Genomic DNA, 14,660 nt, shown 5'->3' with positions numbered 1-14,660 from the left:
ATTCATTATGAAAGTAAAAAAAGAAAATATTATGATAAGATATAACGTTACTCTATTCAAAATTAGAGTTACTATCCTAATTAATCAATAATGAATGATTTGATGTCAATGGATAATTATTGATCTTATCTATTCCTGACTCTTTATCTATAATCTCTCTATATATAAGAGTGTGGTGTGTGACCAACACAACAAAGCCAAAACAAGATTTAAATATTCAGAAACATGATCGACTCTTGCATTGATGAAGACTTCAAAGGCTTAGATGTTAACCAAGAATCTCAATATGCACAGCTTCATCGACAGGCGACAGAAGATGCAGCTTTCTTGAGAAACCTATGCATGAAACAAGACAATGCTGTTAATGTTCCTTCTCCATCTTCATTGATGCATCATCAAGAATATGCATTCTACAGGCAAAAATATCTCATAATGTATAACCCCTTCAGAGGAAAAAAGGAAGACAAGAAGTTTACCAGGGAGAAAATAAAAAAGTTGTTCATTGTGAACTTAAAGAAGAAGAACGCAAAAACTACTCAACCTAATTAGATCCAACAAGGATAAGACATCATTAGCTGTTGGTTTTCTTGAGTACGTGTTCTTAAGATCCTTCCTTTTATTTATGTCAGGAAAATCTCTTTGATCTATCTAATTTCTTGACTATCATGTCTCAAGATTTTTCATTACTTTTGATTTCTTCTTAACTTGTCATTTTGTTTTTTACTTCAATTCCTTGGGTATTCTTTTTTCTTTTGGTTTCTTTAAGATGGGTTAGGGTTTCTCGAAAAGAAAATATACCAAGATGTATTTTCTTTTCAAGAAATTAACAATGAAATTAACGTCAACACGATGGCCGTAATTCTTTTCTCAGGTCCACGGAGTATAATTAATTGTTAATTATATAATTCATTCAAGATTCACGAAGTTTTTTTTCGTCTTATGTATCGTAGTTTATTCTTTTATTAATGGTGGAGGAAGAGGAAAATATAAAAAGAAAATTTCTATCAATTTTAAACCCCGACTTCTCGACACTATAAATTATAATGCATATTCAATTCAAAGTAGGACACTATGTTTCTGGTAAGACGTCCAACTTGTTTGACGTGACTTTTTAACCCAAAAAAACATATTTATCCAAATAATATTTATTCAAATAATACAAGTGAAAAAATATTTATATAAATAATATAAATTACTATTCATGTTGAGAAATCAATTTCTAAAGAACTAATTATTTTTTATGTCTTTGTTTAGAAATTGGTTCAGTGTTTTTCTAAGAACCCATTCCATAACATTTTTTTAAAAAAAATAACTGGTTTTTTTATTTGTTTTAATTTGCATTAATTTTTTTATTTTACTAATTTATATATATATATATATATATATATATTAATTTGTAAAAAATATAATTTATCTAGAATAGTATTTTTAAAAAATAATTAATCTTTGAATAAAATCAAATTTATCTCATAGAATATTTTATAGTTTTTATGTTAGCAATGAGACCTTACACACTATTCATGGAGTGATTGGAGTCATAGTCATTCAATCAATTATTACACCAAAAGAACTTTTAAATTAAGAAATAGAAATAAATAATATTTTTTTAAAATAGATATATAGTCACAATACATGAAATGTATGTTAAGGTGAGCTGTTGTTCAATCTTTTTATTTTAAAAATATAAAAGTAATGGAATAATAGATATTGGTATTTTCAACTAAATAATTTTTAAATCAACTTTATTTCATTTTAGTAAAATATTTTAAAATAAATATATTTCGTAAGTGTTTCTAATGCTTATAAAAAAATTGTTATGATTTATCATCTCATTATGTCATGTTAAATATTTTATTTCATTTCATTCATGTCTTTCTTTATCTTCTAAACATATGATTATAAATCTATAGGAGATTTCCATTTTCTTGTTGTTATCACAAATTCAACAAGTTCTCAAATTATGAAGTATTTTCACTTTTAAAAAATATTTCAATAATACAAAAATAAAATTATTTTCAGTTTAAACAATTTAAAGATAATTAAAAAGGAAAAGAAATAAATATTAAAAAATTAGAAAAAAAAAACATAAAAAAAACATAAAAAAATAATTATGAAATTGGTTCTTGGAAAACTAATCTCATAACATTGTTTTGTTAAAAAAAAAAACATGTTATGAATTTGATTCCTTGATAATCGATTATATATTGTGTGTAAAGAAATAATTACTATTATCGTGAAAAATCGATTTTTGAGATTTTTCACCCTAATTAGTAAATTATATCATTTATGTAAATATTTTTTCACTTGTATTATTTTAATAAATTTTTATTTTATTCATATTATTTACGTAAAAAAAGTCTGTTTGACGTCTTAAGAGAAAAATATTATTCTATTTTGATTGTTATTTTGTAATATAATGGAGTATTATTAAATTATATCCTTAATCATTTATTATGAAGTGAGAAAATGTAATCAGTATAAAAGATGAAAGATATATTAAAATATTGAGTTTTAATAACTATTATCACGAATCTTTTGGTTAAGAAATTAAAAGAGAAAATGTTTTGTTAAAAATCTTACAAAAATCTATTTTAAAATTATAGGAAAATACATTTTTCGAAATTCAATAAAAAAAAATTCATTTCGTTTTCTTAACCCGTGTATAGAATTTATCTAAAAATTTACATAGTAATTTTTCATGAAATATAAATTATTAATTGTATTTCTTTCGTATAGAACCTTAAAATCGAATTTTTTTTAGTAGTTAAGATATGATATGATAATATAATATATGAGAACAAGATAAAAACCTGTGAGGATTAGAACAAGATAACTAATTTAATATTTGATATGTATTTCAAATAACAGACTGGATAATGATGAGATAAATGTATAGAACGATTCAGCTAGGTGTAGAAACGTAAAATACCTCTCTGCAAGAACTTCGTGTAATACTGTTATTAATATTGCACCATCATCATGTAATATCAATGGTATCTTATAACTTACATTAGTATCATCTCACATTAAGTGGTACGGATTTTAGGCGATCAAGACTATTATCTCCTTTTCCTATTTTTTTCCTAAAATAATTGATATGTTAAAATTTTTGTTTGAATATAATTCAATTTTTTAATTCATATATCTAAAACTGTTTAAAAAAAATTATATTATCTTATCTTTAAGATTTGTTATATTTTAAATATATTATTTATAAATTAGGGATTTATTTTGTGAGAGAAAACTTGTAAATTTATTCAAATTGTCTCAAAACTTGTTATAAGGTTGTCGACCTAAGAATATAAATATGAGGATTTGAACCACGTTAACAAATTGTGTGGATTAAATTTATGTCTTTTATTTATTTTATTTGTAGTGTTGCCTCCTTAAATTGTATGGTGTGTTTTTCATCATTGAACAATAAAGAAACATGTATGTTTTTCTCCAAGATCATCCAAATACTCAAGAAGAGCAAATATGGAGGCATACCAAAGTCTAATTAATGCATTTTTTAAATATATTCTTATTTAATATCCGCTAATAATAATATAAAAAATATCCACTATTGGTGTAAGTGTCAAAGATTAAGATATTAAATAAAGATATTTTATTCTAAATATGTACAGTCCTTATTTCTCGAGGAACTGTGGATTAAAGCATATGAGACCTAATGGGACGGAAATTATTGGAAAGGCACTTAATCTGAGACCATAGCATGCTTCCAGTAGAAAACCTTGGTCTAACGTCTCTGCTACTCTTGGTTTCCTGCATGGTTTTACTGGTTGATAAGGATTTAGGGACCCTGTAGGGCGAATTGTTATTTGCAACTACAGACCCACCAATTTGTCTTCTCACCAACTCTGCTATATTTGGGTTCACTTCTTGACCTGAAGAATTTGCAACATGGAATGATCCTACGGCCATCTCATCACCCTCTACTCCTATCTGAACCTTGGTTATGGATAGTCCATTCTCACGAATCACACGTGTCACCTTTGATAGTAGTCCCGTTGTGTTTTCAGCGCGAATGTCTACCTTCAATCCCTGCTCCAATGCATGCAAGATTATTATACTTTACTACTTTCATTACGGTTATGTTTTGTCAAGAAAAATAGTGATCATATATGATCATGAACCAATCTTATGCAAAATAAGTAAACAAATAAACGAAATTAAACCTTGGTAGGGAGGCTCATGGGACATACATGTGAGACTCTGCGTTCTATGGCTGCGATTAAACATAGGCTGAGTTTTTCCTTCTCGTTTTCATTGTCCAAATTTGAACTGCCTTTGGGTCTTAGGAAGTACTCCTGCGTCAAACGTCCACTAAAATTAATATCACCTCCAAGACAGTGAAATTCTATACATATTCTTTCTCTACCGTATGAATAATTAATGCGTAGCACAAAATTACATTATAATTCCTCTCTTTAGAGATAAGATGAATCATTGGGTGAGTGTGTTAAAACTTTAAAAAAAACTTAGAAATAAGTATTTTTTAAGTAAATAGAATTTGCTTCTTAAAAAAACTTTAAAACTATTTATTTTATATAAAAATAGTTTAGACAAATACATCAAAAAATTAAAAAATGCTTATTTTATTTATAAAAAAAACACTTAATCAAACTAGCCCATTGCACTATATAAAAAAATGTTAACCATAGAGGCTTGAGCAGTGATAAATACTCAACAATACCTATTATATATATATAAAAAAAAATCTTTCCATTACATCATATTACTTATCATACTTATAGTTATACTCCTTGAAGTTTTTGAAATTACATACTATTCCTTTGCCCTTTTGAATATAGTGTGGTAACAAACAATTAAAGATATTATTATAATATATAATGATTTAAAGTTAAAATATGTCTTTTATCTTTATAAATATCAAAATGTTTAAAGTCTGTCTCTCAAATTTTGAGTATGTTTAGTCAAAATTTTGCAACAACATATTAATGTAAAGATAGAAAAAAAGATCTTAATCAAGCTGTTATTTCCCGCCAAATTCATTTTGAACTCTAATAGATTTGTAACTGCTTTTGTGTTAGTTTCTGGATCTATTCTCAATCTGTATATAAGTTCCTTTTGCTCAATGAATAAGACAGAAGCTTGTTTTGATCTCTTGCTCAATTTCTTTGCTTTCTTGTTCATAAGTTTTTCCTCTTTTCTTCTCTAGCAATAGCCTCTGCTTTTCTTTATCTCGATAGCTACTGCACCTAATGTGCAGATCTGTGCGTGGTGATTTTCTAGTTCAAGCTTGATTTGCGACATGGTATCAGAGCTCTTCAAAGAGCTCTACTGCGCAATCAAGAGAAGTTTCCAAAGCAATTTATCCTTTCTTCACCTCTGTTTTGAGTTTCATCTGGCTTTGATCTTCGATTATGACAATGAGTGAAAGAGATACACACATCCCAGCCATAGACAGCTTCCTTTACTTGCATCCAAGCGAGAATCCCGCGGTTTTGCTTGTATCTCCAGTTCTTTATTCCACAAATTATCACTCATGGATAAGATCAATGATGACTGCTTTGAGTGCCAAAAATAAACTTACGTTTGTTGATGGAAGAGCAGCTTTTCCTATCTCCAGTTCTTTATTCCACAAATTATCTCTCAGTTACAAAATATTTTACAAAACTACGCATAACATGGGATGAGTTAGAGAATTTTAGGCCTGATCCTACATGTACATGTAGTTCACGATGCACTTGTATAGCACTTAAAACTGTAGCACAGAGAAAACAAGAGGATCGGGCAATTCAGTTTCTTAGAGGTTTGAATGAGCAATTTGGAAATGTAAGATCACATGTACTTCTCATGGATCCACTTCCAGAGATTTCTAGAATTTTTTCCTATGTTGCACAGCAGGAGAGGCAGCTTGGAAATAGTTTGATAAATGTTAACAGCATAGAAATGAAACCCAGCCTGTTCAGCAAAACTGGTTTGCAATTATTGTGGAAGGACTGGACATACTGAAAGTGTATGTTATAAAAAACATGGCATGCCTTCGGGTAGTAATGAGAGGAACAAGATGAATAGCTTTAGAAATAATAAGATATGCACTTACTGTGGGAAAACAGGCCATACAGTTGAGGTTTACTATAAGAAACATGGATTTCCACCAGGTTTTAAGTTTTCTAATTCAAGGAGCAGTGCAAATAGCTTGGTGACAAGAGATGAAGCAATCACCAATGATCAAACACAACAAATTAAGCCCAAAGAAATTCGATTTTCACCTGAGCAATACAAAGCTCTACTTGCCTTAATCCAGCAACCAAGTGAAGGGAATTCAGACAGTATGTCTAGCAGTTCAAAACAGATTGCCTCTTGTTCAGTTGATACAACACCAGTCCATGGTAAGCACCCATTCTTTGTGAATAACACATGCACACACTGCACTTGGGTCTTAGATTCAGGTGCAACAGACCATGTGTCGGCATCTCTTAGTTCTTTTAAATCATATACAAAATTGAATCCTCCAATCCTAGTTAAGTTTCCCAATGGTCACCATGTGTCAGCTACACATTCGGGTGATGTATGCATTTCTGACTCAATAGTTTTGTTTTCAGTTCTATATGTTCCAGCTTTTTCTTTTAACTTGATCTCAATATCTAAGTTGGTTTCTACAAACCATTGCAAGCTTATTTTCTCCTCTGATTCATGTTTAATGCATGTTTAATGCAGGATGCACTCACTCAAGCCAAGATTGGTATAGTTGAAATGAGAAATGGATTATACTATCTCACTCCAACCAGACCAGCCACTTGTAGTATTGAAACAGAAATTGTTCATCCAAATTGTACCATCATACCAATAGATCTATGGCATTCTAGATTAGGACACCTGTCTTTTGAAAGATTACAGAAAATGCAAGGCACTTATCCCTTTCTAAAATTCAATAAAGATTTAGTTTGCAATGCATGTCATTATGCTAAGCATAAAAGGCTTCCTTTTTTAAATAGCAGTACATATGCATCATGTAGTTTTGAAGTTTTACACATAGATATTTGGGGACCATGTGCAAAAACATCAATGCTAGGACATAGGTATTTTCTAACAGTGGTTGATGATCACACACGATTCACTTGGACATTTTTTATGCATACCAAAGTTGAGGCTAGAAAACATATTCAGGATTTCATTATTTTAGTTCATAATCAATTTGATAGTAAAGTTAAAGTTATAAGAACTGATAATGGGGATGAATTTCTTATAATTGATTTTTATAGCTCAAAAGGTATTGTGCATCAAACCACATGTGTTGAAACACCTGAGCAAAACGGAATTGTAGAAAGAAAGCACCAATATTTATTGAATGTAACAAGGGCCCTTCTATTTCAAGCAGATTTGCCTCATAGTTTCTGGTCATTTGCTTTGACTCATGCAACTCATTTAATTAATTGCATACCTACTCCCTTTTTGAAAGATGCATCTCCATATGAAATACTTTTTGGAAAACCATGTGATATATCAAATCTTAAAGTTTTTGGATGCCTATGTTACATTTCCACACTGTCAGCCAATAGGAAGAAGCTGGACCCAAAAGGCCATCCATGTGTGTTTCTAGGCTTTCAACCAAATACAAAAGGATTTTTAGTTTACAATATGCACACAAATGATTTAACAACATCCAGAAATGTGGTTTTCTATGAAAATCATTTTCCTTTGCATCATACAACCCAAGAAATTGAAACACAGCCAATACCACCCATAATTTCTCCTATGCCATTCCAGTCTGAACAATATTCATTTGATACACCTGCTTTTAACCCCTCAAATACCTCTATGTCATCTGAACCAGTACTACGGAGGTCAACAAGAGATAGGAAAACCCCCACATTCCTTACTGATTACCACACATTTCTCAATTCAACTAATACACTCAATCTAATATCAGCTTCAGTGATGCATCCAGGCAAGAGTTCTGTAACTCATCCTCTTGATTCAGTTTTGTCCTATTCTAGATTGTCTCCATCCCACAAACATTTTGCCTTATCCATCTCCACAACTGTTGAACCAAAGACATACACTGAAGCATCTCAGCATGATTGCTGGCTTAAGGCAATGAAAGCTGAGTTAGAAGCTCTCCAATAGAATAATACATGGACTCTGACAGAATTACCACATAACAAGAAAGCAATAGGCTGCAGGTGGGTTTACAAGGTTAAATATCATGCAGATGGATCCATTGAGAGGTACAAGGCCCGATTAGTAGCTAAAGGATATACACAAATGGAGGGGCTAGATTTCTTGGACACATTTTCTCCAGTTGCCAAACTTACTACTGTCAGGTTGGTTTTGGCCTTAGCTGCCATAAATGGCTGGCATCTTAGGCAATTAGATGTAAATAATGTCTTTCTTCATGGGGAATTGAATGAGGATGTTTATATGCAATTGCCACCAGGAATGGTAGTCCCTCATTCCAATCAAGTATGTCGATTAAACAGATCACTTTATGGCCTTAAGCAAGCTAGTAGACAGTGGTTTCATATATTGTCTACCCTTCTTCTGAATAATGGGTTTACTCAAGCATCATCAGACCATTCCTTGTTCTTTTCCTTCAATAATGAGAGTTTTACAGCAATCCTAGTCTATGTAGATGACATAGTTCTAACTGGGAATGACATTAAAAGAATCAATCAGATCACTTCATTACTAGATGTTGTTTTCAAGATTAAAGATCTAGGTAATTTGAAGTTCTTCCTTGGAATTGAAGTGGCTCGATCTCCTCAAGGCATCCACTTATGCCAGAGAAAGTATACTCTAGATATTCTTTCTTATTCTGGTATGTTAGCTTGTCGTCCAGCTGCTACACCAATGGATTGTACTACTCATCTTCAAAGCCAAGGTGACCCCCTGCCAGCTACAGCTGCTTCTTCCTATCGAAGATTAATTGGCAGACTTATATACTTAACTAATACCAGGCCAGACATTTCCTATGTTGTCCAGCAACTTAGTCAATTCATGAATGTCCCAACCATAGATCACCAGAAGGCTGCCTCGTGGGTTTTGCGATATCTGAAAGGATCAGCAGGACAGGGCCTATTCTACCCAGCTTCAGGATCCATTCATATTCAAGCCTTTAGCGACTCTGATTGGGCTGGATGTCGTGATACCAGGCGCTCCATTACTGGTTACTCAATTTTTCTTGGAAATTCTCTCATTTCATGGAAATCTAATAAACAATCGACTGTTTCCCGTAGCTCATCTGAGGCAGAGTATCGAGCACTAGCAGCAACTACTTGTGAGATCCAATGGCTCACTTATCTGCTCCTGGAGTTTCGCATTTCATTTAATCAACCAGCAAACCTCTTCTGTGATAATAATTCAGCAATCCAAATTGCTTCCAACCAAGTATTCCATGAGAGAACTAAGCACATGGAATTGGATTGTCACATTGTTAGGGAGAAATGTTTGAGTGGTCTTCTAAAATTGTTACCAGTCCGGTCCTCTATGCAGCTAGCCGATGCATTTACCAAAGCCTTGCAGCCAGCTTCATTCAAATTCATGATTTCCAAGCTGGGAATGATGAACATCTATTCCCAGCTTGAGGGGGGCTCTTAATCAAGCTATCATTTCCAGCCAAATTCATTTTGAACTCTAACATATTTGTAACAAACTTTGTAATTGCTTTTGTGTTAGTTTCTGGATCTATTCTCAATCTGTATATAAGTTCTTTTTGCTCAATGAATAAGACAAAAACTTGTTTTGATCATCTTGCTCAATTTATTTGCTTTCTTGTTCATAAGCTTTTCCTCTTTTCTTCTCGAGCAATAGCCTCTGCTTTTCTTTATCTCGATAACTACTGCACCTAATGTGCAGATCTGTGTGTGGTGATTTTCTAGTTCAACCTTGATTTGTGACAAAAGAAAGAAGAAAAATATCATATACAATGAGAGGTAAAGGTGACAAAATAAATTGGGTTAGTAGGATTAATCCAAACTTGACTGATGAAATATAAGACTTGAATTGAAATTTTTTAACCCAAATTAGATGTGAAATTTTTATTTCGATCCAATAATAATTCAATGTTTGTTAAGCTCACAAAAATCAATCTTTTATAAGACTTAGTTTCATTTTATATAGGCCCGAATTAAATCTGATTACTTTTGTTCAACTCGTTATAACCTGCAACCGCGTTGGACTGGATAGTACATTTTGCCAACTATATATTAAGAGGTGTCGGTATAACTCTAAACTCAAACCAATATTTGAGACTATGTAAAAAATCCAAGTACCTGGTCAGCCATGGAGCCATTGGAGCTAATAGCCGCATGAAACACCTCGTACTGCATGTCGGTGAGCACGCACACAGTATCAAAGAAAAGTTTAGGGCGATCCCTGCTCCTCACGTTCACCACCCAGTACCCCTTCACTTCGTATCTTCCCACGGACACGTTTGTCCCCTCACACCCCTTCTCTCCGTGGCACGCACGCAACCTCTCGTAGTCCCCGTCGGCGTACATCATCTGGTGGAGCCGCCGCTCGGTCTGGTTGCGCCCGCCGCCGAAGCTCCTCAGCCTCAACCTCACTCTATCGTCTTCCCCGTTCTTCCCATCACGGGCCTTCACTACGTTCTGGAGCTGGGCCTGGACCTGGGCCAGACGTTCTGCGTTAATGGGCCCGAGTTTGTTTGCGTCCTCGAGGTGGATTATGCAGGCCACCCTGTCATTGTGGGTCCAGGCCGTGGCAGAGGTGACGTTGAAGCCCAGGCCCAATAGAACCGCTGATATCTCCGAGAACATGCCATGCTTGTCCGTTGTGGTCAACTCTATTGCTAAGTTCACCACTCGTGGTGGTTCGTTGCAGCTTGTTAGCTCTATGTCACTTGAAATTTCTTTGTTGCTGCTTCTAGACTCGCACAGTGCCTACAAAATTTCCAGAGCTATAAAATTGAATTGATGATTAAAGGGAGAAGGAGGAAGAGAAAAGCCTGAGTTTGAATCTCTCCTGTTAATATTCTAAAACTATTCGCAACTTAACATTTTTCAATAAAAAAAAAGATATAAAACTAATAATTAATATTTTTCGATTAAATTTTTTTAATAAAAAATAAATAAAATCTCATACTTTTAGGTTTTAGGTTTTAAGTTTAAGTTTTGAGATCGGTGTGAGGAATATAGAAAAGACAGAGAGACTACCTGTTGAATGTAATGAACGAGCCCTACGTCCGTAAGCTTGTTTCCATCCTGGTCCGTCACGTGGAACACTGCAACGTGGAGTCAACAGTGACCCATCGAGAAGCTAGTTACTTGCAAATTCACTTAATCTTATAGATTATTGTTAACTGTTGAGAAATAATTAGTTCGGGTTGTTTCGTTAATCTTTTCCAAGTGTTTATAATAACATTAAATTAAAATATCAATTTAATCTTTCAATTAAACACTAGTCAATTTGACTTTTTATTTTATGAGAGCAAATTCAATAACATTACAGTCTTCACTAATTTGATTTCTATCATTAGTATACTTAAATTAATTAAATTGCGTCATATATACACTAATTTCATGTAATAGTTATCGAAAGTTAAAGGTTAAATTTGTTCAATTATTTGTAATATTAACAATTCAGCTGGCGTATGGTGAAATCAAATTACTTTTGTAGTCTGCATAAAAAAAAACCACTTCTGTAGTTGTTAAAGATTATTATTATTATTATTATTATTATTATTATTATTATTATTGTTATATAAAAAAGAGGTTTCTTCCTTGTTTGAAATTTCAAGGAACACAAACAAAGAAAGTAAAAATGATGATATAACTTTTGGTTTTGGTACTTACAATTTTTCTTATAATATCGTGTGGTAATTGATGGTTTACTCCTAATGTATTTACCCATGTTTTTTTTAGCTTTCTGATACTTTATTTCTTTCAAATAATAGAATTGCAAAAACATTTCTTTAAAAAAATTGCAAAAACGTATTTCTAATAGTACCTCAGTTCAAATTAGGAAAAGATTAAAGGTTGTGTAGGATTATGGCATGCAATTAAATTACAAATGAAAGTCTAGACTGTATATTAAGGGATACTGACCATCCATTAGCCATCCACCGTCGGAAGAAATGTATGATTTGGAAATGACGAGATCAAGATCTGTCAACACCTGGACCATCTCCAATAATATCCCATGCCTGTTGGCGCTATCAATCTGTAATTTATACCATCGAACAACTTAATAAAATTAATATACTTAAAACTAAAATTTAATATATTTAACATGCTTAATAAATGATCAAATTTTATTATAGATTCTTAATAAAAAAAATTTGTTGATTTGAATCTTGATGGATTAAAACTGTTGTTTTAAATCTGTGTCAATTAAGTGATAAAATAATATCATTATCATAACCATTAATAATGTTGAAAAATTTAATTTATAAGGTAACATATCATTTAATTGATGATAAAGAATTTCAAATAAAAATTTTAATATATCAATGACTCAAAATAATAAATTTTTTTATTAAAAACTTAAAATAAAATTCGATGATTTTTTCAGTCTCCTTGAAAATATTTATGCTTATAAATAAATTCAAAGCTTTTTTTATTTGGTAATTGTTTTCACCTCTTCATTGTTTACTATTCTATTAGTATTTGGCTTCTAGAAAAAAATAATGATTGATTCAATTGTCTGGGATCGAGCAAGAGTTATTTTTTAACATATGTAAAAATAATTTACTGTTTGTAATGGCGGTTAGGGCAAGCACAAGCTGGTACCACAATTTTATTTGCTTTTGGCTTCTCGATCATAATGAAAAGTCAAATAGTTAAGCTCTTACTATAGTGCATTCTAATATATATTGGCTTAGGTTGAGAGATATATATTTCCATATTGGATATGTATCTATCTATTTAACGAACGTGTACTGTTTTCTTCCAAATCTCCTAATGCTCAGTGATTTATCATTATCATGCATAAAGAGCTACAAGGACTGGTTTAAAATTTGTGGGCGAAAACGGTGGACTCCACACAATTAAGAAAGTTCAACTATAATGAATAATAAGCCTAACTCATATGACTGATATGTAATTTCCTTTATTATATACAATTTGGAATGTAGCTACACAATTAAATATAACGTACCTTCACCACTGTGCATTCTCTGCTGGAATCGTTGTCTATACAAACCCTGCTCGTATAGAACAAGAAACACATCAAGTTGAATTTGATGAATTCATTAATCTTTTATATAATCTATATCATGAGCCAAATGAAATAATTAAAAATCAGTAAGTGTTATTTTTCTTTAATAGATAATTATTAAACTAGAGAATAATGAAATATTCACACGAGGAAATGGTTTAATCAGTACCTGGGTGGATAGATTCTTTCTATGAGCGATTCAATCTCCCCGTGGATGTGAGGCTCGTAAATTATCTCCATCTTAATTGCTTCACGAACAAGGCCTCAATTAGAGTTTTCAATTCGTTAAATTTTGTTTATTTCGACGATTTATCGTGGAGTTGTGCATGTATCTACATAGATTCCCAGGCTGTAGTTAGAAACATTCAAACTCTAAAACGCACGGTGAAGAAAGTGCGTCCATTTAAAAACAGCATAAGGGCCAACGAGGCGATAATGGAGCGCTGTCTTTCTTGTTTTCTAAGTGATGACATACAGAAACCCATAACACAAGAAAATGATTGATATATAATCATTAGGGTTGGCACCTTGCCGTCTTAGAAATTCCCTTTTGACTTCAAATATCAATAAATAATTACTTTATTCATATGCAAGTAATTAAAAAGAGCAAGAAAATAAACCAATCGCTTATGAATATAAGAATTAACAACTTTAAAGTTATAAGATTAAAGTTGTAATCGAAAGAAAAAGAGAAAAATAAAAATTATTGGTTCGAATCTGTTTCACTAACAAAAATTAACATATAACATTACATTTATGAATAAAATAGAATGAATATAAGAACCTTAAAAAGCCGCATTAGTTTAAACGAATTCTTAAGAAATATTACCTGATGATAAAGTCTTACGGTTCATTGGCACAGCAAATGTAAAAAAATTCACGGTGATGCATGGAGATGGAGTAGAGTTTTCTATTGGTGAAAGCATTGTTAATCGAAGAAACTAGGAAGAGGGTGCCAAATCTATGTTAAGCAGCTTCTTACGTGTACATTCCGAAAAAGATGTGTGCACATATGTATTTACTATTTAGTACAATAATATGGAGCCGAAACATATGGGGAGGGAGAATCGAGAATGTATGAGCTATTCTCACGCACACACTACAAAACATGAGTCTATGTTTGGCCAATGATATATGGAAAACCCACAAGAAAAATACTGCACGACTTTGGCATTTATCATGTTTTTCTCTTATGCTCACATAGCATCATCTTCATATTATATATATAGAAAGATTATTGTACTTACTAAAACTTAGAACTTACACATGTCAGGGTGAATATGATTAAGGTGAGGTTTGAGATTTTGTACATTCAACTAGAGTGATCTTTTTTTAGAGGAGAAGAAGGATTTGTAAAATAAATAACAATTTTTTTTTCTCAAATTACACCTTCTCTCTTCTATCTTTTTTTAAACGTTTTTCGAAAATTTCTTAATATATACCATTTTTATGCTACATTGAGAATCGTGATCACGGGCTTTTATTTAATTAATTTGTATGTTTAAATTTTTATT

The 14,660-nt window shown here is 31.9% G+C and overlaps 1 protein-coding gene across 2 annotated transcripts; it reads right to left on the bottom strand.

Annotated features, from left to right (window-relative positions):
* Nucleotides 1-3,496: 3,496 nt before the first annotated feature.
* On the bottom strand, nt 3,497-13,489 carry LOC114393095 (ACT domain-containing protein ACR1-like). Of its 2 annotated transcripts, none has more exons than XM_028354354.1 (7): nt 13,316-13,489; nt 13,087-13,132; nt 12,036-12,150; nt 11,145-11,212; nt 10,242-10,871; nt 4,206-4,310; nt 3,497-4,044 (listed from the first exon to the last, which is right to left on the bottom strand). In XM_028354354.1, the coding sequence occupies exons 1-7, from the start codon at nt 13,384-13,386 to the stop codon at nt 3,652-3,654; spliced, it is 1,428 nt and encodes a 475-aa protein (XP_028210155.1). In that variant the 5' UTR covers nt 13,387-13,489; the 3' UTR covers nt 3,497-3,651. The 2 variants fall into 2 exon arrangements, with proteins under 2 accessions (XP_028210155.1, XP_028210154.1); XM_028354353.1 differs by having other exon boundaries at nt 4,179-4,310; nt 13,316-13,488.
* Nucleotides 13,490-14,660: the final 1,171 nt, after the last annotated feature.

Source organism: Glycine soja, chromosome 17 (assembly GCF_004193775.1).
Source record: "Glycine soja cultivar W05 chromosome 17, ASM419377v2, whole genome shotgun sequence".
NCBI lineage: Eukaryota > Viridiplantae > Streptophyta > Magnoliopsida > Fabales > Fabaceae > Glycine > Glycine soja.
The sequence above is the reverse complement of the archived record's forward strand: the minus strand, read 5'-3'. Positions and strand labels throughout refer to the sequence as shown.

Coding starts and splice junctions, on each gene's coding strand:
- LOC114393095 (XM_028354353.1), bottom strand. CDS start 13,386: ATGGAGATAATTTACGAGCCTCACATCCACGGGGAGATTGAATCGCTC. Junction 11,213..12,035: donor CGGTGGATGGCTAATGGATG/GTCAGTATCCCT, acceptor TCCACGTTGCAG/TGTTCCACGTGACGGACCAG. Junction 10,872..11,144: donor TCGTTCATTACATTCAACAG/GTAGTCTCTCTG, acceptor GAAATTTTGTAG/GCACTGTGCGAGTCTAGAAG.